Here is a 24,205-nt window from a genome sequence, read left to right as displayed (position 1 = left end):
CATCAGCTTTGCAAATTCTCACATAAATAAGGTGACCATTTGCTTGGATATGAGACTTTCAGTGCTAAAATCAGGATAAACTGCATTTACTACCTTTCACAGTGTTGCAGATTAAATGATATATCTGTGGAAAGCAGATAGTACCTGTGTTTGTTCGTTTGTTTTTTCACTTTCTTACTTATAACTCAACAGTGTCAAGACCAATATCTAAAATCAGGTTTGGGTGTTAGTTTGCTACCTTTGATGTGTTCTTCCAGCTGTTTAATTCTTCCCCCAATCAACCATAGAAACAGTGTAAGAGCAAAGATTTGAGTTATTGGGAAGTGAGTGGCTGCTGAGCATCTTAATTTTTTTCTGGGCTTATTGTGTTGTTGCCTGCTTTAATTTGAGCAAACTCTTAACTTGATCTAGGACTAAGAGATAACTAATAAAATTCTTTATTAGTATCACAGCCTGGTGCTTTTTCAGAAAACCAAATCCTCTTCCTGAAGTTTAGGCCACTTCATGGTGACAATACCTTGGAGCAAAGTTCTGTCACTTACAGCGGGTTACCTGGATGTGTGTTGCACTTTGAATGCAAGGCCAGGTTTGAGATTAATGATAATATTGAAGAACTTGGAAGAGAGGTTTTACAGAGAAAATGGTAGCAGCTGGTCTCCATCTCTACAGGAAAGAGCACAACAGAAGATATAAATGCAGCATAAAGAATTCCGGTTACATTTGGGAAGAAACTTCCCAGGAGTATGAGTTATTAGGTTTTCTACTAAATTGTCAGAGATAACATGGAATTTTAAGCTCTGAAAATGGAGTGCATTCTCTTGTCAAAAGTGTGTTTTCCATTGAAGATCTGCCCAGACCACTTAACAGTGCTTTCTTGAAATGTATTATACCCTTCCCATAAGGCACTAAGTGCACAAAAATTTAATTTCCTTGCAAGGGTAGGTACCTGGTTGCTCTGTCTTCTTCCACGTGGTTAGTACCTACTACTTAGGACAGTTGCGTTGGTAAAGAGCATAGATTACATGCTCCGTTTTATAAGCTCTGTAAACTTGAAAAATAGCTTCTTTCAGCCTCGTTTTTTAACCATAAAGGGGAAGTAGTCCTGACTCTAGAAGGATGCTATGAGGATGCATTAGAAAACAGAAAAGAAAACAAACTCTAGAACACCATACAAATCTTAGTTTTATGGGATAGGTATAGGAAAAAAACAAAATGCTCCTCTACCCAAAATAAAGACATTCTCTTTCCGTGATGTTTCTAATTTTCTATTAAATGGTGAAACAAGAAGCAAGCCCAGAAGCTTATTATAGAAAACTTGGGCTCTTACTACATGTTTTTTATAATGATAATAATGTTGTAGCCCAATGAGAAAGCATGATTTCTGTTTTGCTCTTTTTTTTTAATTTTTGCACGTTTCTCAAAGTCTGGTTCTAAATCCAAGTGAAATAGATAATTGGGTATATGAGTTTAGTACTCAGAGAGAAGTGTGAGCTACAAAGATATCTGGAGATTTACTGCACATCCCCTCTCAATGCAGTTTATCCGAGGATTGATTAGCACAGGTAGTTTTGTCTCTATATACACATCTCCAAATAATTACTGTGTTGTGTATGCCCTCTAGTCAGCTGTTAGCTATCTAACAATAGTTATTAGGCTTTGTAGTTTTAGCTTTGTTTTGATTTTCCAAATATTAAAATGTTTAACTAATTACAAAGCAAAGTTACTATTTAAAATATTCTTGATGGTGTTCAATGCAGAAAGATTAAAGTGGCAAATAAATGAGATCCATACATAATGTCTATGAAAGTTTAAGTATAATGGAAAATAGCATGTAACCTATAGAAATAACACAGATATATATTTATTGACTTGGAAAGTTGTTCATAGGATATTAAGTTTTTTTAAAAAAAAATAAAAGTATATGTGGAAATAGTTACATGCCTAAGGAAGAGCCAGGAATGCTGTGTACCAGAACTAAGGTGGTGGGATTGAAGGTGATAATGAACATGATTTACTTTCATAAGTTAAAGAAAAATAAGGGGAAGCAAAACAGCCTTCAAATCTTTCTTCGTAGGATTTACTTCTTAAAACTGAGACATTTAAAAATTAGAGTTGTAGTGGGGAAAATCCCTAGTTCTTGCCCTTGTGAAGAGGCATGTAATAGGAAAACTCTCTGAATATATTCTGAAGACAGCTTCCACCATACAGAATGGGTAATGCATGAATGAGTGAATTGAAAACCGAGTGCAAAAGGAGAAATGCTCAGCTCAGTGAGGAAAACTCAGAAACTGGTATTGGGCCTACCAACAAATAGAAACATGGATGTTAAATAGTATTTGGGATGGAGGATGGGGAGGCCTGTTTCTTTTTCAGACGAAAGTAAAGTATGTGGATAAAAAGCTGACCATAAACAAATGTTTTTATTTTTGTCTCTGCAGCAATTTGGCAAAATCCTAGATGTAGAAATAATTTTTAATGAACGTGGCTCCAAGGTAAGCTCCGTTTCAGCATTAAGTCAGCTTGTTTTTGTTATTTTAGTTTTGTTTTCTTTTAAACAGTAAGTAGTCAGAAAACTTAAGCTGTTTTTCAAGCCTGCAAAAATGCTCCTGTCTAGCTTGGGTTAGATATCTCTAAAAATAAGCTGCCACATGGCCAAACTTTACCTTGATACCTAAGTCAGGAGAGTGATGAGATAGAAGCAAGAGGAGTTGGAGGAGAGAGTGTGGCAGTCAGGATAATAGGATGTAGGACACACCAGTCCTTCATCAGACTTCAGTTTGCCCTACACTTCTTATATTAAAAGAAAAGTGAAATTCTATGAAAATTCTATTCTGAAGTATCAGAATAAATCAGCTTTTAAAAATAGAACTTTGAAATGACATATTTAGAAAAAATTTAATATTTCAGTTATTCAGCTAACTTGCTCTCTCTTTCGAATGAATTTTGACAAGACTTAACTACAGGGAGTATAGTGACTCAGGACTTCACTATGAACTGATTTCCTCCTTTAAGTTAAAGCCTTACAGGCCAGCTGCAGAATACAGTGAGTGATTTTTTTTTTTTTTTTTTGCATAAGAATTAAAGAAGTAACAGTGTGCAAATTGATATGTGTATCCTCTTCTAAATGTGTTCTATATAAGAACTGAAATATTTTAATTAAAACATTTTCCCTTAATAATTTACTATTAAATTTCCAATGTGTATGATTTAGAATTTTTATACACTAAAATGAGCAATGGTGTTTTTAGTAATGAGTGAATGGTAAAGTCTTACAATGGCATTATGAGAAAAGATCTGATTAACTGGATTTCGCAAAGTTTTACTTGAAAGTTTTCTTCCTCCTTAACAAATTAAATACACCCACAGACACAATCAGCTGTGGCCAAGCTTACAAATATTTACCTTGCTATGTTCAGTTCTCCTGGCATTTTTAGGTAAGACCAGTTTTTTAATTAATTTTCATTGGGTCAGCTCTACTGAACTTTGAAAATAGCCCTTGGCTATGATTAAATCTCTAAGAATGTAATTTGAGAAAACTCATTTATTTGCTCTATTTAACTTAATATTTATCTCTCTAATTTCTTATTCCAAATTAATACCACCTCTCTACAGAGTTATGTACCTGCTGCCCCCATCGGTACCAATACAAATGTATGTTCTGTTCTAATGCTCCTGATCATTATTCCCTTCCTTTATAGAATGCATCAACACTAAAAGTGTTTAATTTTTACCATAATAATTATTTTTTAGTATTAACGAGGTAATTATATACTAAGCTTCCAGTTTTCTGTTAAAACAAAAAAGATTACTATGCCTATACAGAATTTTCTCCAGCACTTCCTTGGTAAGTATTTTTAAAGTGAAACCAATTCAAACTGTAACCAGTAAAACTATGCTTGTAATTTCCTCACAATGGATTTCTATTTTTTTGTCATATAGTTTGCTTTTATTTTTTGTGACCTTTTTAGATACAAGGTGAAACAATGACAATGGTTTAGAGATGAGAAGCACATGAATGTAAAATAAATGTGAAGATTATTGACTACACTGTTTATCTAAAGTAGCAGTTTAAATGTTTTTGGCTTTTAAGTGTATGCACTTAAAATATCCTTAACAAGACTCTTAACAACCGAAAGCCCAATATAATTTCATCAGGCTCCTTACCAAGAAAATAATTGAATTGAATTCTTTGAAGCAAAGGAAATTGATCTTTCTTAAGGCTTCTTTCATTGACTTCAAGGATTTTTAAATTTACCCGATTCAATTGCTTCTCCCCTATAATTTTCATTTTTAAAGGACATAAGTCTTCCTCTTCTCTTTGGGAAATCTAAAAGCATATGCTGCCTCTCTCAGCTCCATGCTGTGTCCTCACTGCCCCTTTCCTTTGGGCTGCTGAAGGGAAGACAGACTATTACTAATTGGTAAATGTTTTAAAACAAAGCACAGAATTTGGGGTTGTCTTGAATCTGTCTACGAGGACTGGTGCAAAACCCGTTTTCATCCTTGCCCTTCTGTTGTCACCTAACGTTCTTTGCTGAAATGGGTTCCTCTGGAACTGTTTTAGGCTCGTTAATAGAGATTTATGTTGGAGTCAAACCTAGATACCTCTTCTGGAATCCACCAAAGATAAATTAAACAATACTTTTCTTTTTTTTAAATTAAGTTTAGTTTCTCATTTCTAATATGTTTGGAGTTGACTATAAATTACATGTCTTGAAAGGAACCTGAGAAAAGGAAACTTATGTGGTCCTGTTGTTCAGTTAAGAATCGTTCAGTCTTTTAAGAGTGCTTTCTGTACAGAAATCAGCCTTATTGAAAAAATTTTTTAAGCAGTAATGGAATAACTAGTCACAAATTAATTCTGAGATAAGTAATACTTACTTGTAAAGCAGTATTTAACCAAATGGCTCCAAAACAAAAAGCAACTCTTTGCCATCTTTTATTTTTTGTAATGAGGCTTTCAGCCCAGGGCTTTAGAATATCCCCACTTAAAGTCACAAGTGGGCACTATTAGGCTGCCATGCCCGTGCCCTCCTGCCTGCCAGTACTCTGCCTTTGCAGCTTGCCTGCAGAGCAGAATTTCTGTGCTCCAGGAAGTAATTGTCTGTTTGTTGCTGACTTTTTTTTTTTCTTCTTTGACCTTCATATTGTGCATTTGGTTTACGTAGATTATGGAGCAAATATATATTATTTACATGTTTACACATGCACACTGCACATTTAAATTATTTCATGCCATTTAAAAAAAATCTTTTTTACTCCCTCTTCTTTTGTATAAATATAAAGTCAGCTGTATTTAATTTTTTTGTGATTAACTGAAACAAAGATAGACTATCCTTTTGAAAGTGTTCAATTAGGATATATGATGAAAAATGGGACCTCTGCCAAAGTATTAACTAAGGTACTCAAACAGAATCTAGAAAAGGATTATACAGGCTTGTGTAGCTTTATTGATCCTCCAAATTTCACCAGATATAACCAAGTATTAATATAAACAAGAAGATGTAGGTAAGTGGCCATAGGTCCTGGTTTATCTAGGACAATCCCAGTTTTTATACCTGTTTGAACATAATTATTAATAATGTCCCTTTTTCCCCTTAAAGTGCCAGTTTGAACAGTAAATTATATTGTCCTTTGAGTGACAACTTTTAAAAAGCACCCTTTTAAAAATGATTATAAAGGGAAAACATGATGTTAATGAGAAATAGAAAGAAAAAAAGCATACATATCTCACTAAAGAGAATATTCACTAATATTCTCATATATTTCCTTGCAGTCTTTTTTTCTCACATAGAATCTTAAACAGAATAAGGGTCACCTAGTTCAATCCCCAGTACTCTTGACCTTGCATTCTCTGCTAGACATTTTTAGAGCCTGCAGACTTGTTGCTTTTCAAAGTTTATTCCATTGTTGAAATTCAGATTTCCCAACATCCTGTTCATTATCATCCAGCCCTATAATAATTTGCGGTAATTATCAAATTTATTAAATAAAGAAGCACACATATTCTCACATTTATATTTTTCATGAAGTTTTTTCAACATACTTTCGGTTGAGTTGCCGCTTGAAAGGACATGTATGTATTATAACTGAATGTGTGGAAGCTCCTTACTTCTTCAGACAGTGCCAGTTATTAAGCTGGTGAAAGGACTACAAAATAGAGCACAGCAACAGCTGTTGAGATTGCTAGGAAATTTTTAAGTTGATGTGTTATTACTTCACAGGTGGATTTCTGGAATGATGGAGATCCGTCTGGTTTGGGTTAGGCTAAAGTTTAAGCTGGAGTTAGGGAAGATAAAACCTCTCTATTTCCATTCCTCAGACACACGCAGTATGCTCTAACTTCTCCCGTATTTCCCTGGCTTTCGGGTCATGGAAAAGGGGATTATTTATTTATTTATTTATAAATATGGTCAAAAGACTGTCTGAAATTGCACTAAGTCAGCATTTGTAATTTTCAGTAAAATTGACAGGTAATGCTGAGATGAAACGGTTTTCATAGTACTTAAAACTGAATTAACAGTGCATGTATTTCCAAAGGGCTTAGTTTATTTTCTTTTGTTACCATTTTATGGGTTTTAGTTTTCTTTTTCTTTTATTTATTTTTTAATTTCTGTGTTCTGGCCATACCCAGGAGAACCGTCTGCTTTTGATTTCTCCCTAAAAAGTTACATGGTAAATTTTCTTTCTCATTCTTCTGAGATGGAAAAATTCAAAGATTATACAAATTAAAAAAAACGTTCACGGTGCTCATCCTATTGCTTGTTATTTATTGCAGTCTGAGGCCAGACTAAAAAGGTGACAGTTATTCGGCTTCTTTGCCCTTGATGATGTCAAGGCAGGTGATAACATTTTGTCACACTCGGAAGAAGCTTTAACCACAACCCATAACCACATTATTCCTCGATTTCCAAAAGAGAGCTGGTAATCACTAATGTAACATGGGTGTTTAATTTGTTCACATAGTAGAACTTTGGGAACTGAGAACCTTAGGTAAAAGTATAAAGCATATAGACCTGCATTGTCCAGTATAGTGGCCTTGTTGAGCCCTTGAAATGTGGCGAGTGTACATTGAGATATGCTTTAAGTGTAAAATACACACCAATTTCAAAGACTTAACACACAAGAAGAATGTCAGACATCTCACTCATATGTTGTATATATTCGGTTAAATAAAATACATTATTAAAATTAATTTTACCTAGTTTTACTTTTTAATGTGGCTAGTCATCGTTTTAAATTATATGTGAATTGTGTTACATTTCTGTCTGATAGTGCTGGTGTTGACAAACATATCAACATGATTTTTTAAATTAAAATAAAGGTTTATGTTTTATCTGTTTTTTATTTTCTTACATCCCTGATATATTTTCTCGTTAAGAGTTTGACATTAAACCTTAGTTTGACTTTGAAACTAATCAGAGTGGTTAACGTTTCCCTGTTTGATATATTGCTCATTTTGAAGCTCTTCTAAGGAAAATGTTAGGATTGGACATAATTTTACTAATTTTTTTCAAAGCAAAAGATCTGAATGGCCTAACTTAATGTGAATTAGATTTCTAAGAATGAAGGCACATGAAAACATAATTTCATATAACCATACTTTCCTATTAGTAACTTTTTAAGCTCAATAATCTGTGAATATCGTTAGCTCAATTCCTTGCACATTTTCAAAAATGTTACATTTTATTGAAGAACATAGTATATTAAAACAAAATTTTAGCCTTTATTTGAATTAATATTCTTGAAACAAAATTGTAAATGTGATAGATAAACAAACATTGAGTTAATGGAAAATTACATTTGTCGTTTCAACATAAGAGAAAAGCGTTTTAAGGCCGATACATTTAAAATGCTGTCATGCGTCTCACCTTCCCAGTCAGACTTTAATTCTGTGAGGTGTATTAATTTCCTATTGCTTCTGCACAACTTGCCACAAATGTGGTGGCTTAATACCACACACATTTATTATCTTACAGTTCTGGAGGACAGAAGTGCAAAATGGATCTTTCCAGGCTAAAATCAAAGTGTTGGAGGACTGCATTCCTTCAGTAATTTTTAGGGATAATCAACTTCCATGCCTTTTGCAGCTTCTGGAGGCGGCCCACATTCCTTGACCTGCAGCCCCTTCCCAAATGTATCCAGTCTTTCTCAGGCTGCTGCACCCTGATTCTGACTCTCCTGTTTCCCTCTTTCACATATAGGCACCCTTGTGATTACCCTGGGCTCACCTGGATAATCCAGGATAGTCTCCCTATCTCCAGATCATTAATCACACCTGCAAAATCCCTTTTGCCATGTAAGGTAACATTCACAGGTTCCAGGGATTAGGACAAGGGGGTAAGGGGCACTATTCTGTCTGCCACACGTCTATTTATCTTCAAAGGAAAGAAAGAAATCCTCTTATTTCTGTTTCAGACCAGTATCGCCAAGGCCTTCCTCCTCTTACCCTAGGTGAAGATGTCTGTAAAGATGGCTTTATTGTCATGTTTTTGGTATCTTGATCAGCATTTCCTTTGACAGATAAGCACCTTTCTTTTAAAACCAATTTTAAAGCATTTGAAAGTGAAATTTTGTTCCAGAATATTAAAGTCATTATTGACAGAAATCTTACACAGGGCGCTCCCCTTGGTCATTGCTGACCGCACAGTGTCAGTGCTGGTGACACCTCCCTGTGTTCTGTTGGAGATGCAGCTGTCATGTCCCAGGTGTCCTACCTGCACATCCAGAAAGGAGAGTCAGAGAGCACACTTAGCAATTGGACTTGAGGAAGAAAATTAAAGGATTTGGGGACTAATGTAGTTTAGTAAATAGAATACTGAACTTGGATTTCAAAGCTGAATTTTAATTTCCTCACCATTAGCGTAGGAAGAAGCTACATGGAAGAAAGAAACCTTATTGATGCTTTGACCCTTGTTGCTTATTGAGTACTTAACCTCAGTTTGACTTTGTTTCTTTACCTTCTAAATGAAACCAGCAGGTTTAGCCTTCCTGTCCCATGGTTTTGCTTAAAAGGCAAACATCTATGTATGTATATATGTATATAGATATAGTCTTAATGCTCAAATTAAAAACCTAGCTTTAGTCTGCACAAAATTCATTATATAAGAATTAACTTATTAATTTTATCCAAGGCATAAAATGTATGAGTCTGTAGCAAACAGTTGGATTACAGCTTTACAGCTAATAATACTTCTAAAATGTGATATAAAACTCATCGCTTTCTCTGACCTCTCTTAAAAGGTTTAACTTTCTGGAGGATTCTCCAGAATTGGAGACCTGGTTTCGTCTCCAGCGGATCTAGTATAAACAACAAATGGTGGAATTAATTAGTAACATGCTCTTGTATACCTATACATACTAACATCAAAATTTGATTTTCAAAATGTGTTCCCATTGATATTTTCAACACATTTATTTCTTTTTAAGGGAAGTGTTAAGTAATTTACCTGTAATATTCCATCCCAAGCCAACATACGTTGAAAATTTCCTATCAGCTTAGCATTGCACCTTCTAGGGTATTTATGGTGATATCCAAATTGAAGGTAGAGATGATCCATTGGAATCCTCCATGGTTCGCTGTCCAGCCATATAATCCTTTAGAATGCTGAGTCATCCGATCCTTCACAATGATGGAGTTGCTTTTATAAAATTTTATTGAGCAATTTACACTATTTACCATCTCAGTTAAGAACATGTTTTGTGTATACAGGAGAACTCATGGTAATAAACTGTAAAACAGAACTTGGCTAACAAAGGGTTCCAGGTTACCCTACAATGGTATGTTTAAAGAATGCTGGAGGAACACTGGAGCTATTGAGAAATGAGGCCTTTCCCAGAAATTTGAGAAAATTTTATAGTTGTACCTAAAATGAAACTGATACGATGCTTTCTGAAAGAGTTGTATAAAAATATAGTAAATCCTGCTGATGTTGAAATTAACAGTATGATTATAACCCATGCAGTCTTTTCAAATACACTGCGAACAGGAAAGTGGGTTAACTCCCTGGTCTCCTCTTTGTCCGCATAGTGAAGTAAAGCTTCGTGGGTTTTTGTTGTTCAGTATCTACAATGCACAAATAAATTAATCCTAATTCAAGGTAGCAACTGTATTACTGTTTTATGGTATTCTTTTCCTGTTGAATAGTATGCAACTGATGTCACTAACATAGATCTCATTTCCATTGCTTTTTTGACTATTCCTTTTTTCTTCATATATGGAAACTTGCTAATATATTTAGTAGCAGATGCAGGCATCAACAAATGTACAACTTAGGCAAATTTGGATAAGCAATTTTTTGAAATTAAGCTGAACATACAAAGGTAGGCAGAAGTAGTCTTATAGTTGTTCGTATGGAAAATAATACAACCTATATAATAAAAGGCTAATATGCAAATTGTCCCTTCTATCAGGAGTTCTTCCAGGGGGCGGGGCCGGCCAGCCAACCCCTCGTGGCCCCTTCCCCTGGTCTGCCGGCCCCATCAGCCCTGATCAGGGCAGGCTGACCAGACCCCACCGTGCACAAGTTGGTGCACCAGGCCTCTTAGTAATCTATAATAATAAAAGTGTAATATGCTAATTAGACCAGAAGACCTTCAGGACAAAGCCAGGGCTGTGAGGGAAGCCAGTGATGGCAGCCAGGGAAAGGAAGGCCTACTCTTGTACAAATTTCATGCATCGGGCCTCTAGTTAAATAATACACTTTCATGTACTTATAACTGTAAACCTACTTTTGTCCACCCTTCTAGTGCCACTCTAGTGCCAGTGTGGTCTTTTAAAATTGTCACTGAAGAAATGTCATCATTAACTGACCACTGCTTAGTGACAGTTTCATTTGCTTAGACAAACATGAGTACTTTTTTTTACCATACCCAATACTTACAGAATTATACATCAAGATTATGTCTTAAATTATCCTGTTTCCAAGGTGGTACAAGCAGGAGGCAGAGTGGGGGCTCAAATGATTAGACATCTTAAAAATCTCATTATATAATGATGATACTTAAATATCAGTTTTCATGTAGAAGTTACTAGGGAATAATTGATTTAATGAAGTATTTTCTTAGTATTACATAAAGAAACATGTATATTAACAGCATGAAATGAGAGAGAAAAGTAGGATATTTTTAAAAATACTCAGATTCTTGGTTGAATAATTTGACCCGAGTAACTGTATACCTTAATTTTGGTCTGGCCTCACATGCTTTATGTTTTATTTTATGGTTATTATTGATAATTATATTATTACTACTACCACAACAGTTCTTTATTCTCTTACTGGACTTAATTTCCCTTTACAAAATATGCATGGTCCAAAAATGTGACTTCGGGAGCATATTGCTAAGTTGTTGCTGATGTCAGTTTCATACTGTGATATTTTGTTCTCTATTGACCACGAGATCAGTATTTCAATATAACGATGTGCATGTTTTCCCCCCTTCTCCCGCTGCATGCAGGGATTCGGGTTCGTAACTTTCGAGAATAGTGCTGATGCAGACAGGGCCAGGGAGAAATTACACGGCACCGTGGTAGAGGGCCGTAAAATCGAGGTGCATGTCTTCAATAATTCAATTTCTGGTTTATATTTTTGTTTCTCTTTTTGTGTATTGCCTCACTTATTTCACATTTGGAGCCCTGTCTTGTTTGTGTGTGTGCACACATGTATGTGTGTTTGTGTCTCTGTCCTTCACCTTCTTGCACTAAAATGTATAAAAGCAACACTTCTATCCTCCCCGCCTTTTGGGGGGGAGAGGGGGGAATTTTAATTTTGTGTTACTTGTGTGTGTGTGTGTCTGGGTATTTTTCATTTACTTTTTTCCTCCAAGGTGTTCATCCTTTGCTCTCTTGATTTTTTTCCTTTGCTTCAGTTTGCCAGACTCCAAATTCCTATGATCAGGCCAATATAAAACTAACTTTAAAAATGTCTATCTCTATCCAGTTGATAACATTGTGTCCTGTAATAAATCAAGGGGCCAGCCAATGCCCTCTCTCTCAGGAGGCCAGTTCGCCTCCATGTATGTGATAAGCAAGGAATAGAAGATCCTAGAGGTTGTTGGGAGGGAGGAAAGAATCCACAACTCATCAAATATATTTAATGTCAAGAATTTCAACAGTTAATGGATAAAGTCCTCAAACAGAGGGTTTGGCGGTTGCCCGGTGAATGGACTATCATTGTGGTTGAGTCAGCCACCTGTGTTCACCAGCCCTTCTTATTTAATAAGGCAATGAAGGTTAACTGGCTCCTTTCCCCTTTCCCAATTTTGAGAAGTATGAAATATAAAAGCCACCGTTTTGAGTAAGATGTCTGCATATTTTGCTTTTTTTCCCCCTCCCTTTCCAATGGTTTAGCATTAAGGGCCCTTCACTTGACTCACTCTTTCCATGGTAACTATACACAATGCTGGCGATGGTGCCCGTTGGCGGTAAGTGAAACCGAAGCACTAGAGAAGAAGCTTTATAAACTGTAATTACAAAACAATTCAGCAAGAAAGGAAAAGTCCATCTGCCATCTCACATTAACACGACAAAATGTGATTTGACTTGTTGCTCCTCTCCCTTCCCCTCCCCCTTTTGTTTTCAATGCTGTGGGTGATGCCGCCTGGACTTTGGATGTACATTGTTTTGTAGCATCTGAGCTGTTTGATACTGACGTCATGGTGACTGTCCCCCTTGCACATCTTACTCAGAGTTACTCAACTCCAGTTTGGCTGGTTTTATTAATGCACTTCCTGCCCCTACTTCCTTTCCTACTTGTCCTCTTTCCCAAACCTCCGTTCAGAGCTGACTGTTCTTCCTTTGCCTTTGATGGCTCTCCTTCCTGCCCTGACTTTCTCTTTTCCCTGCCTTTATATTCTCTTTACCCAAGTCTGTTCCTGTCCTTTCCCGTTTCCTTTCCCACCCTTTCTCTCTGTTACATGCAGCTATTGGTCTCTTTTGCTGACTGGTGGTCTCTGATTAGTTCTGGCCTTTTTTTTTTTTAAGTGCTTGGGTGCATTCTGCTCCAGCAGCTAGTGTAAGCTCTTGCCTCATTCTCATTCCTGTCTGTGAGAGCCTTGCTCTTCAGTTTCTCCCTTCTCCCCAAAAGTGATTGTTTTTCCCTTTTATTTGTGTGCGTGTGTGTTTTTAACAGCATGCTCCCAGTCTCATCATTGTTGTATCCCATTCTTTCTTTTTAAATGTGAAATGTTTGTATTATTTGGTGGGTCAAACCAGAGTAAATGGAGTTTCAAGCTCTTTTCCTCACATAGGAATATTACCACTATAGAAATCCAAAAAGACATATTAAAGCATTTTTTAAGTTCCTGTTCTACCTAAAATTGGTCTTTTTGTAACATAAATTTATCACTATACAAATTTAGGATTATGTAAGTCCCCAGAGGCAAAATAAGACATTTATATTTTATATGTTTGATCTTTTTTTTCTTTTTTCTTTTTTTGCCTGTTTTATGACCTGGCAGCACAGTATTTAATCAAGTTGTGTGGTGAGGCTTCACCTCCTGGTCGGAGCTTTGAGGCTGGTTCTACCACGGGGCTGCTCATCTTTCTTCACCAGCACCATCTCTGTAACACCGTCTTGCCCTGGCACCAACAACGCTTTGAATTATGCCATTCTGTAATGAGGGTGGAGCGTACCCTACAACCAGAGACATACGCTTTATTATTTTCAGTTCTTTTAAGTGCCTAATCTAAAGGCCTTCTGAAAACTTGATAATGGATAATCCATAAATGGATAGACCACATGGTCTAGAAAATTCACGATGGTTCTAAAGACTGTCAACATGGAAATCTAAGTTTCTGTATTTGTTGACTAACTTCAAACAGTAAAATCTTACACAAACATACCAAAAATGCTGAACACTAGAATAGATGAAATTTACAGACTGATTTTCTTATCTTCCTGTAAACCTATGTCCTCCTTTTAATTAAGGAACTACTTCAGAGTTCATGTGAAAACAGTTGTTCCTAATTTACTATTTTCCCCATATTTTTCTTAATACAGAGACTTCTCTGTTTAAGAGATCACCAAGGTACTTATAAATGGATTTTTTCTTTGGAGTACTGGGTGGTAAAGTGGCCCTAGTTTTCCATTTGGAGACTAAGAAACTGCATTTTACTCTTGTTAGTCTCATTTAATAAACACTTTAATTAAAATATTATATTTTAATATTTTATATTGCTATATTATTTAAATCAATGTTCTCTGAAATTTACTTTTTTAATTGAGTACTATGTTATTGGACAAACAATATCATGTTTCTTAATGTGGTCTACTTCCCCCTTGCCCCTTCTGATTTTAGGTGAATAATGCTACAGCACGTGTAATGACCAATAAGAAGATGGTCACACCATATGCAAATGGTAAGAGATTACTAATCATCAGCAGAATAATGCCATTTATTCTTGTGAAAATAATGAGCTTTTTATAAACATCGAAGAATCTCTCTTGATTTCCGTCTTAAGACAGTTTATTTCATTTACCTAGGAGGGTATTTTGTTTTTTTTAGAATTTAACTTTTTTCTTAGAATTAAGCTAATTTTTTAGTTGTTAAGGTGTTCTGGTCTCAGTAAAGTTCATCTGATACACAGTGTGAATGTGTCATTTGAGGTTACCTCTTAACTCAGGTTAGGTCCCACTACAGCACCCTCTTTGTTGGCTGTTGTAGTTCTCTGTAATACATTATTAGGCTTGTCCATAATACCCCTGGATGCCCACCAATTCTCACTTTTACTGCTAATTCCTATTTATTTGAGCATGAGTAGAGTAATTCTTGACACTTAGCTCTCCTTTTTTCTAGAGGAAATAGCCTTGGTGTATGTGTGTGTGTATCCTCTATTTTCTATTCCATGACTGCATGTCATATAGTGAGTGTTACAAATCTTTTTTATTGAGAAGAAAATTTTCTGTGACTATTTTGTCTAACAGAAGAAACTTTCACATCAGTTGTCAAATTTAATCTAGACTCATGTTCTCTAAGTGAGATGGGATATCATTTTAATCTGCTCTGCAGCAGTGGTTTACAAATTGCGCTCTATAGGACCACCTTGGGGGGGAGGAAACTGTATGGATTGGGTCCTGAGGCCTCCAGCTCTACTTTAGTCTGAGCAACTCATTCTCTTTTCTATTTTAGAGTTCTGCAAGATTTATCTAGATTATAAAAGGGGCGGTTTTTCCCTTGTAAGTGCTTTGTGAAAGTCTGAACCTAACTGCTAGAGTAACAGTATGTTCTGGTAATGTCTTAAACGAAATAGAAGTATATCCCACAAAGTCTTCAATAAATACCTTTAACCCAGCTTTTCAAAAAGAGGACACAAATCAGCATAATTAGCGTTTTCCCTACTTATTTTATCAGGGGTATATCATGTGGTACCACCACCTCCCCCTTTACCTCATGTTTTCTTCTTTGCACTGCTCTCACAAAAGTGGCAGTGTCTGCAGCTTGGAGAAAAACCCATTGTAGAGCAAAACAAATTTTTTTAAATGGGAGAGGAAATGTCAGATTTCCTTTAGATCCTGGGAAGGTGGTGTGGCAGAAAGCCACTGGAATTCAGAAGATAGAAATTCTACTTCTAGATTGACTCTTCGTTTTACTCTGTGACAATGAGCCAATTTCCTATCTTATCTGTTTTCATCTCTGTAAATTTGCAGTCACGGAATTTTAGCACCACAAAGCTCTTTAGAAGTCATCAAAATCCAACCCTCTTAGCTTATTATTATTTAGGACATGAAACCCAGAGAAATATAATATTTCCTCATTGTCCCACAAGTGGTACCTATCTTGGGTTTTGTGAAGGACAAAATGAATAAACATCTGTGAAAATACATTGTAAATTATACAAAACTGGACATATTCAACATATTATTGACAGCATACCATTGTATACCATTATTATAATGTCCATCCATTATATGCATTTAAAGGAAGTACTTAAGTAATAGTGCCATTGGCAGGAAAGAAAAGGGTCATTTTTGAATATTCTAAATCAATATTCAGGTCTAATGGAGCCACATTTTAGAAATCTGCCTCTGTCACGTTAATAGTTGTGATAAGAGTGCTGGGTGCCCTTCTGGTGAATTCTCAGCATTTTAGTTTATGATGGTTGGAAACACTTATTTGTCTGACATTGCAGAACATTTGTGCTCTTACAATTCCAGTAGGATTTGAACCCAGATTTGGCACAATATTTATGTAGAATAATGAAGGGGAATGTCTATGAGCACATAAAATAATGAATGGGGATTGGATTAATTCAGAATTAATGGGTTTTCTCTTGAATAATGTAGCAATTTAAATCTGATAATTGACCTTTTCTTCTTTCCATTTATAATGTTATAGAGTAGCAGTGGCACAATGTTAGGCCCTTAAACTAATATCAAAGAAGTAAACCAAAGAGCCAGTTTTTCAGAAACATAATAGGGCATGTTTGAATTCAATAAATATTTATTGATTAAAGTTTTTATGTGTAATTCCAATCTTTAACAGTGGGCAGTAGTACACTTTATTTAACACTTGCCATATTCCTATGAATATAAAAAGGGAATGAAGAAATTCAATTGACACCAAACCTAATGTTTGGAAATACTTGAAATTTATAAATGTTTAACCTAATGTTCAGCAGTCTAGTACCTTTTATTTTTTTTAATTAAATCTTTATTGTTCAGATTATTACAGTTGTTCCTCTTTCTTCCCCCCATAGCTCCCCTCCACCCGGTTTCCACCCCCCCTCCACCCTCACCACCCCCCACCCTGTCCTCATCCATAGGTGCACAATTTTTGTTTAGTCTCTTCCCACATCCCCCACACCCCTTACCCACCCCCCAGAATAGTCAGTCTACTCCCTTTCTATGCCCATGATTCTATTATAATCACCAGTTCATTCTGTTCATCAGATTATTTATTCACTTGATTTTTAGATTCACTTGTTGATAGATGTGTATTTGTTGTTCATAATTTGTACCTTTACCTTTTTCTTCTTCTTCCTCTTCTTAAAGGATACCTTTCAGCATTTCCTATAATACTGGTTTGGTGGTGATGAACTCCTTTAGGTTTTCCTTATCTGTGAAGCTCTTTATCTGACCTTCAATTCTGAATGATAGCTTTGCTGGATAAAGTAATCTTGGTTGTAGGTTCTTGGCATTCATCACTTTGAATATTTCTTGCCACTCCCTTCTGGCCTGCAAAATTTCTTCTGAGAAATCAGCTGACAGTCGTATGGGTACTCTCTTGTAAGTAACTGACTGTCTTTCTCTTGCTGCTTTTAAGATTCTCTCTTTGTCTTTTGCTCTTGGCATTTTAATAATGATGTGTCTTGGTGTGGTCCTCTTTGGATTCCTTTTGTTTGGGGTTCTCTGGACTTCCTGGACTTGTAAGTCTATTTCTTTCACCAGGTAGGCAACTTTTCTGTCATTATTTCTTCAAATAGGTTTTCAATATCTTGCTCTCTCTCTTCTTCTGGCACCCCTATAATTCTGATGTTGGTATGCTTGAAGTTGTCCCAGAGGCTCCTTATGCTATCTTGGTATTTTTGGATTTTTTCGTTTTGCTTTTCTGGTTGGGTGTTTTTTGCTTCTTCGTATTTCAAATCTTTGACTTGATTCTTGGGATCCTCTAGTCTGCTGTTGGAACTCTGCATAATATCCTTTATTTCAGTCAGTGTATGCTTAATTTCTAGTTAGTCCTTTTTCATAACCTCGAGGGTCTCACTAGATTTCTTGAGGGTCTCACTACATTTATCAGCAGTCTCACCAGACTTTTTGAGGGTCTTACTAAATTTATCGGCGGTTTCTAGAAAGTTCTTGAAAAGCCTTAAAAGTGTGGTTTTGAACTCTATATCCAGTAGTTTGCTTTCCTCCATTTCTGCCATTTGTGTCCTGTTTCTTTGTCTCTGCATTTTTTATGCTTCCCTGTGTTGATAGAGTGGCTTTCTGTGCTAGGTGTCCTATTGGGCCCAGTGGCTCAGCCTCCCCAATTACCTGAGGTGGACACTCTTGGTGCACCCCCTTGTGGGCTTTGTGCACAGTCTTGTTGTAGATAAGCCTTGATTGTTGTAGGTATCACTGGGAGGAATTGACCTCCAGGCCAATTGGCTGTGAGAATCAGCGGTGTCTGCAGTGGGAGAACTTCTGTGCTGGAAACACCCCTCCAGGGAAAGACTTGCTTCAGTGTGGCTTTGGTGCTCACTGAGTCTGCCCCATGAGTGTGTCCTTTATGGATCCAAGGAGCTGCAATCTGGATGGTCCCACTCTGACCACTGGGCACACTGGCTCCTGGATCTCTAAGGAGGTGCTAATCTACCTCTGCCTGAGGCTACCCAGCAGGAGCTCAGCTGTGAAGCAGTGCAAGTTGCCGTGGGGCCTTGGGCCAGCTGCAAGTTTGTTAGGTAATTTTCAGATTGCAAAGGGCCAGGCCTTTCATATGCAAAAGCCGGCGCACAGCTTGGGTGGGGCGGGGGTCCCAGGGGATCATCAAAACGGAGCAAGCAGCTATGGCTGCCCTCAGAGGCCCCGCTTCTCAGTGTCCTGGCAGTCGCTGCATGCACCTCCAAGAGAAAGCTGCCCTCGAGTTCCGACTGATGCCAGACACTCCAGTTTCTCCCATATGAGTCTGGGTCCCCAGAGACTCACCCGGAACTGGAGCTCAGAGCTTGAGACTCCCTACTGATTGAAAAAGATAACCGTGTCCTCAGCCACCAGCCCTTCTCCGCGTGCGCCTCGGTACTTCTGTACTTTACTTCCACACCGCACCTCCTCTGAGTCTCGGTATGCTTTTCTCTTTCCTTCTAGTAGAATTTCCACTCAGCCAGCCTTCCTGTGGTTCTGGATGATGTCCGTTCCGTCTTTTAGTTGTATTCTTGAAGTGGTTGTGCTAAGCAGCAATCTCCAGTGTTTACCTATGCCGCCTTCTTGGTTTTTCCAGTCTATTAACTTTTAAAAGTCTGATGAACTTCAATGTATTTATTACAAATTAAAATCTCAGGACATGCGTTGAAGTTGGGAATGTAGCTTCAATTTTATTATTGAGTGTTTCTCCTTGTTGACTTGGTTAACTCCAATGAAATCCCAATGGTAAATCTCAGTGAAAGGAGATTTCAGTTTACCCAAAATCCTATCAGCATGGTATAATTGAACATGGAATGCAAAGATCCAGGTCAAATTTGAATTCAGTCAAAAGGCACCTTTATATAACAACTAGAGTAATAAATAGTGTTAAGAGGATACATAAAAAAGTGTGATATAGAATGACACATACTATATTCTGCCTTTTTCCTTTTTTTTTCTTTTTTTAATATATTTTTTATTGATTAAGATATTACATATGTGCTGGGGTTCAACCCCAGCAGGTCCAGGGGTTCCCAAAGGTGTGGACGGAGTCAGCGAAGAAGGAATGACACAGAGACAGCGTTCAGTTGATCAGCAGCCTAGCCAGGATCTCCAGCCAAGTTCTGGTCTGGATCCCCAGCCAAGTTCTGTTCAGGATCTCCAGCGAAGTTCTGGTTAGGATCTCCAGCCAGGTTCTGTGTCCATGTTCTCTTGCGAGGTTCTCCAGCCAGGTTCTGTAGCCATGTTCCCTCGCTAGGTTCTGTCCAGGTTCTCCAGCCAGGTTCTGTAGCCATGTTCCCTCGCTAGGTTCTGTCCAGGTTCTCCAGCCAGGTTCGGTCACCAGGTTCTAGTCAGGTTCTCTTGCCATGTTCTATCCAGGTTCTGTAGCCAGGTTCTGTCTCTAGGTTCTTCAGCCAGGTTCTCTCGCTAGGTTCTGTCTCTAGGTTCTGTGGCCAGTTTCTGTCCAGGATCTTTTGCCATGTTCTCTCCAGCGAAGTTCTTCTGTCTCTAGGTTCTGTGTAGGTTCTGTGTCTAGGTTCTGTCTTCTAAGTTCTGTCTCCTGTTGTCTTGTTACATCTGTATTTATACCAGTTGATTCAATCCTATCAATCTGTATTCCAAAGGTTAGGGCGTTTCTTATCTCCATTCCAGGGAGTAAAAATTATGTAGCTTAAGCATGATTGTTCGTAGTTAAAGTGATTAATTACCCGCCTGGCACTTAGTTAAGGGGTTTTATTCCCTCCCTAACTTCAGGGGAAAATCCCTACCTGGGGAAACAACCTTTCTCAGAGAGGTGACATTGGTTAAAACACATAGTGCCAAGAAAGTGAGCAAACATATTAAGAACAGTATGCCATATATGCCAGGTCCCTTGAAACAGCAAGGATGGACCGGCTCCTGGCACATATGTGTCCTTATCCCCACGTTACCCCTTACCTCCCCACCCCCCCGCTCATGCCCTCACCCCCCCCCCCAACCCCCGTTGTCCGTGTCCATTGGTTAGGCCTATATGCTTGCATATAAGTCCTTTGGTTGATCTTTCCCCCTTACCTCCACCCTCCCCCACCTTCCCTCCAAGGCCCGACAGTCCAATCAATGCCTCTCTGTCTCTGGATCAGTCCTTGTTCATCAGTTTATGTTGTTCATTATATTCCACAAATGAGTGAGATCATGTAGTATTTATCCTTCTCTGACTGGCTTATTTCACTTAGCATAATGCTCTCCAGTTCCATCCATGCTGTGGCAAATGGTAAGAGTTCCTTTTTCTTCTTCCTCTTCTTAAAGAATACCTTTCAGCATTTCATTTAATGCTGGTTTGGTGGTGATGAACTCCTTTAGCTTTTTCTTATCTGTGAAGCTCTTTATCTGACCTTCAATTCTGAATGATAGCTTTGCTGGATAAAGTAATCTTGGTTGTAGGTTCTTGCTATTCATCACTTTGAATATTTCTTGCCACTCTCTTCTGGCCTGCATGGTTTCTGTTGAGAAATCAGCTGACAGTCGTATGGGTACTCCCTTGTAGGTAACTGACTTTTTTTCTCTTGCTGCTTTTAAGATTCTCTCTCTGTCTTTTGCTCTTGGCATTTTAATAATGTTGTGTCTTGGTGTGGTCCTCTTTGGATTCCTTTTGTTTGGGGTTCTCTGCGCTTCCTGGACTTGTAAGTCTATTTCTTTAACCAGGTAGGGGAATTTTTCTGTCATTATTTCTTCAAATAGGTTTTCAATATCTTGCTCTCTCTCTTCTTCTGGCACCCCTATAATTCTGATGTTGGTACGCTTGAAGTTGTCCCAGAGGCTCCTTATACTATCTTCATATTTTTGGATTCTTTTTTCTTTTTGCTTCTTCGGTTGGGTATTTTTTGTTTCTTCGTATTTCAAATCTTTGACTTGATTCTTGGGATCCTCTTGTCTGCTGTTGGATATCTGTATATTATTCTTTATTTCAGTCAGTGTATGCTTAATTTCTAGTTGGTCTTTTTTCATATCCTCCAGGGTCTCACTAAATTTATCGGCGGTTTCCATAAAATTCTTGAAAAACCTTATAAACGTGGTTTTGAACTCTGTATCCAGTCGTTTGCTTTCCTCCATTTCTGTCATTTGTGACCTGTTTCTTTGTCTCCGCATTTTTTATGCTTCCCTGTGTTGGTAGAGTGGTTTTGTGTGCTAGGTGTCCTATAGGGCCCAGTGGCTCAGCCTCCCCAGTTAACTGAGGTGGACACTCTTGGTGCACCCCCTTGTGGGCTTTGTGCACAGTCTTGTTGTAGTTATGCCTTGATTGTTGTAGGTATCACTGGGAGGAATTGATCTCCAGGCCAATTGGCAGTGAGAATCAGCTGTGTCTGCAGTGGGAGAACTTCTGTGCTGAAGACACCCTTCTAGGGCAAGACTTGCTTCAGTGGGGCTTTGCTGCTCACTGAGTCTGCCCCCTGAGTGTGTCCCTTATGGATCTGAGGAGTTGTAATCTGGATGGTCCCACTCTGACCACTGGGTACACTGGCTCTTGGATCTAAGGAGGTGCTAATTTAGTCTCTGCCTGAGGTTACCCAGCAGGAGCTATGAAAAGATCTGCAGATTCCCCTTCCTTTTTTGGAGTTTGGAGGTGCCCAGATGAGGCCCAGCTGTGAAGCAATGCAAGCTGCTGTGGGGCCTTGGATCTTCTCTTGGAAGTTCTGGGTCTGTCTGGCCCAGCTGTAATTTGTTAGATAATTTTCAGGTTGCAAAGGGCCAAGGCATTCATATGCAAAAGCCTCTGCTGAAGCCTGGTTGGGGCGGGGTCTCAAGGAATCAACAGGGTGGAGCAAGCAGCTATGGCAGATCCTCAGCCCTGTCCTAAGGGGCCGTGCGTCTCAGTGTCCCAATAATCGCTGCAAGCACCTCTGAGGGAAAGCCACCCTGGAGTTCCGAGTTCTGCCCGCTGCCAGACAGTCCAGTTTCTCCCCGTATGAGTCCTGGGTCCCCAGAGACTTCCCGGAACTGGAGTTCAGAGCAGTCGGGAGCTTGTGACTCCCTCCCGATTCAAAAAGACAGCCGCGTCCTCAGGTACCAGCCCCTTTCCGCGCGCGCACTCGAGCCTCCGTACCTTTGCACGTTACTTCCGCAGCTCCTGACTCTCAGTGTGCTTTTCTCTTTCCTTCTAGTTGTAGAATTTCAACTCAGCCAGCCTTCCTGTAGTTCTGGATGATGTCCGTTTTGTCTTTTTGTTGTATTTTTGAAGTTGTTGTAGGAGGCAGCAATTTTGGTGTTTACCTATGTCACCATCTTGGTTTCTCCTCCCTTTGTCCTTTTCTTAAACAAAGAATAGGTTGTTAGGCAATTCTCTAAGAGACACTGCACCAAATGCCAAGATTTGTTTAATTTTCTTTTTCCTTCTCTCATTCCCTTTCCATTTTTCTACCTCCCTCCCAATTTTTTTCCTTCCTTTTATCCCTTCCCTCTCCTTCTCACCACCCCCCCCCACACACACACACACACACACTGCTCATTATCCCATCACAGTCCTACTTGAAGATAATCAGGTGTAGAAATGTCATCACTCTTTCATATAAACCCCAGTTGGCATTCGAAAGAAAAGTTGAGAATAGACAAAAAGAAACCCAGAGATGTCTGAGCCGACGTGCACATCACTCCGTTTCCCTGTGTCGTCGCGCCATCTTAAATGCTCACCGTCCTCTCTTCCATTTCAGGTTGGAAATTAAGCCCAGTAGTTGGAGCTGTATACGGCCCCGAGTTATATGCAGGTAGTATTTACGTTGATTTTTCTGCCTGTGCTATTCAACTGACAACGTCTGTTGTTTTGCAATTCACTATTCCTTTGTAATCTTTTTTGCATTTTTTAATTTTTTTTAATACAATCAGCATCCAGCTTTCAAGCAGATGTGTCCCTGGGCAACGAAGCGGCAGTGCCCCTATCAGGAAGAGGGGGTATTAACACTTACATTCCTTTAATCAGTAAGTAGCCTATGTTGGCCTGGCATGGATTTTGATTGTTGAGTAAGCAATGATGAGCTAGAAGTTTCCCCCACTCCACACGCCACCCCCCCGCCAGTATCCTATATGATAAAAGGCTAATATATGCAAATTGACCGAACAGCTGAAAGACCGGTCGCTATGGCGCACTGACGACCAGGGGGCAGACGCTCAGCGCAAGAGCTGCCCCCTGGCGGTCAGTGCGCTCCCACAGAGAGCGCTGCTCAGCCAGAAGCTGTGTTCACTGCTGGCTAGCACAGCAGTGGTGATGGGAGCCTTTCCTGCTTCCATGGCAGCGCTAAGGATGTCTGACTGCTGGCTTAGGCCTGCTCCCCACCTAAGCCAGCAGTTGGACCTTCCCCAAGGGCTCCCAGATTGCAAGAGGGCGGGCTGAGGGCCCGCCACCACCCCCAGAGTGCACAAATTTTGTGCACCAGGCCCCTAGTAATACATAACTGAAAAGGAGGCGTTCTTAGGAGCGATAATACTGTCATGGTGCCTTGTCCTGCTTAGCCTGTGCTAGAATCCTTTTGACCAAATCATGAAGATTGCCACAGAGTACAGGTAGTTGGAAAGGCAGAGGGGATTAGGGCATATAAAGAACATTTTAGTATGTACTTGATAATGTAGAAAACAAAAGAAAGAAGTACTTGTGGGATATATCATACATATTCTCTACCAGTCAGCTTTGGGCCCTCTGTCAGAGTATCACTTAAAAGCACCCCTAGGATTATTGATTATTCTCAACTGTTGATATCTCAAAGTTACTTTGACTTGAGTCATTTTGCTCCAGCAAGAGGTAGAATTAACAGTTCGGTAGACATGAAATCAATGTCTGCGTGCCTTCCAGAGAGAGCACACTTACAACAGACCTCAGACAATGACTGCCTCTACAGGATACAAGACCACAGGGGAGATGT

The 24,205-nt window shown here is 38.7% G+C and overlaps 1 protein-coding gene across 25 annotated transcripts in view; it reads left to right on the top strand.

Annotated features, from left to right (window-relative positions):
• The window catches only part of RBFOX2 (RNA binding fox-1 homolog 2), a 265,267-nt gene that overhangs the window by 220,074 nt on the left and 20,988 nt on the right, over nucleotides 1-24,205 (top strand). For 19 of the 25 annotated variants that reach the window (XR_004966064.1, XR_004966065.1, XR_004966066.1 and 16 more), the window contains 5 exons: nucleotides 2,439-2,492; nucleotides 11,458-11,550; nucleotides 14,299-14,359; nucleotides 23,003-23,056; nucleotides 23,175-23,267. Coding sequence is in view for 22 of the 25 variants with exons in the window: in XM_036299483.1 (XP_036155376.1) it covers nucleotides 2,439-2,492; nucleotides 11,458-11,550; nucleotides 14,299-14,359; nucleotides 23,003-23,056; nucleotides 23,175-23,267 (355 nt within the window). In the remaining 3 variants the exon portion in view is untranslated. The remainder of the gene's footprint in view (nucleotides 1-2,438; nucleotides 2,493-11,457; nucleotides 11,551-14,298; nucleotides 14,360-23,002; nucleotides 23,057-23,174; nucleotides 23,268-24,205) is intronic. The other 6 variants (XM_036299486.1, XM_036299487.1, XM_036299488.1 and 3 more) reach the window with 4 other exon arrangements.

The sequence above is a fragment of the Myotis myotis genome, unplaced genomic scaffold, assembly GCF_014108235.1.
Source record: "Myotis myotis isolate mMyoMyo1 unplaced genomic scaffold, mMyoMyo1.p scaffold_m19_p_3, whole genome shotgun sequence".
Lineage (NCBI taxonomy): Eukaryota > Metazoa > Chordata > Mammalia > Chiroptera > Vespertilionidae > Myotis > Myotis myotis.
The sequence above is the reverse complement of the archived record's forward strand: the minus strand, read 5'-3'. Positions and strand labels throughout refer to the sequence as shown.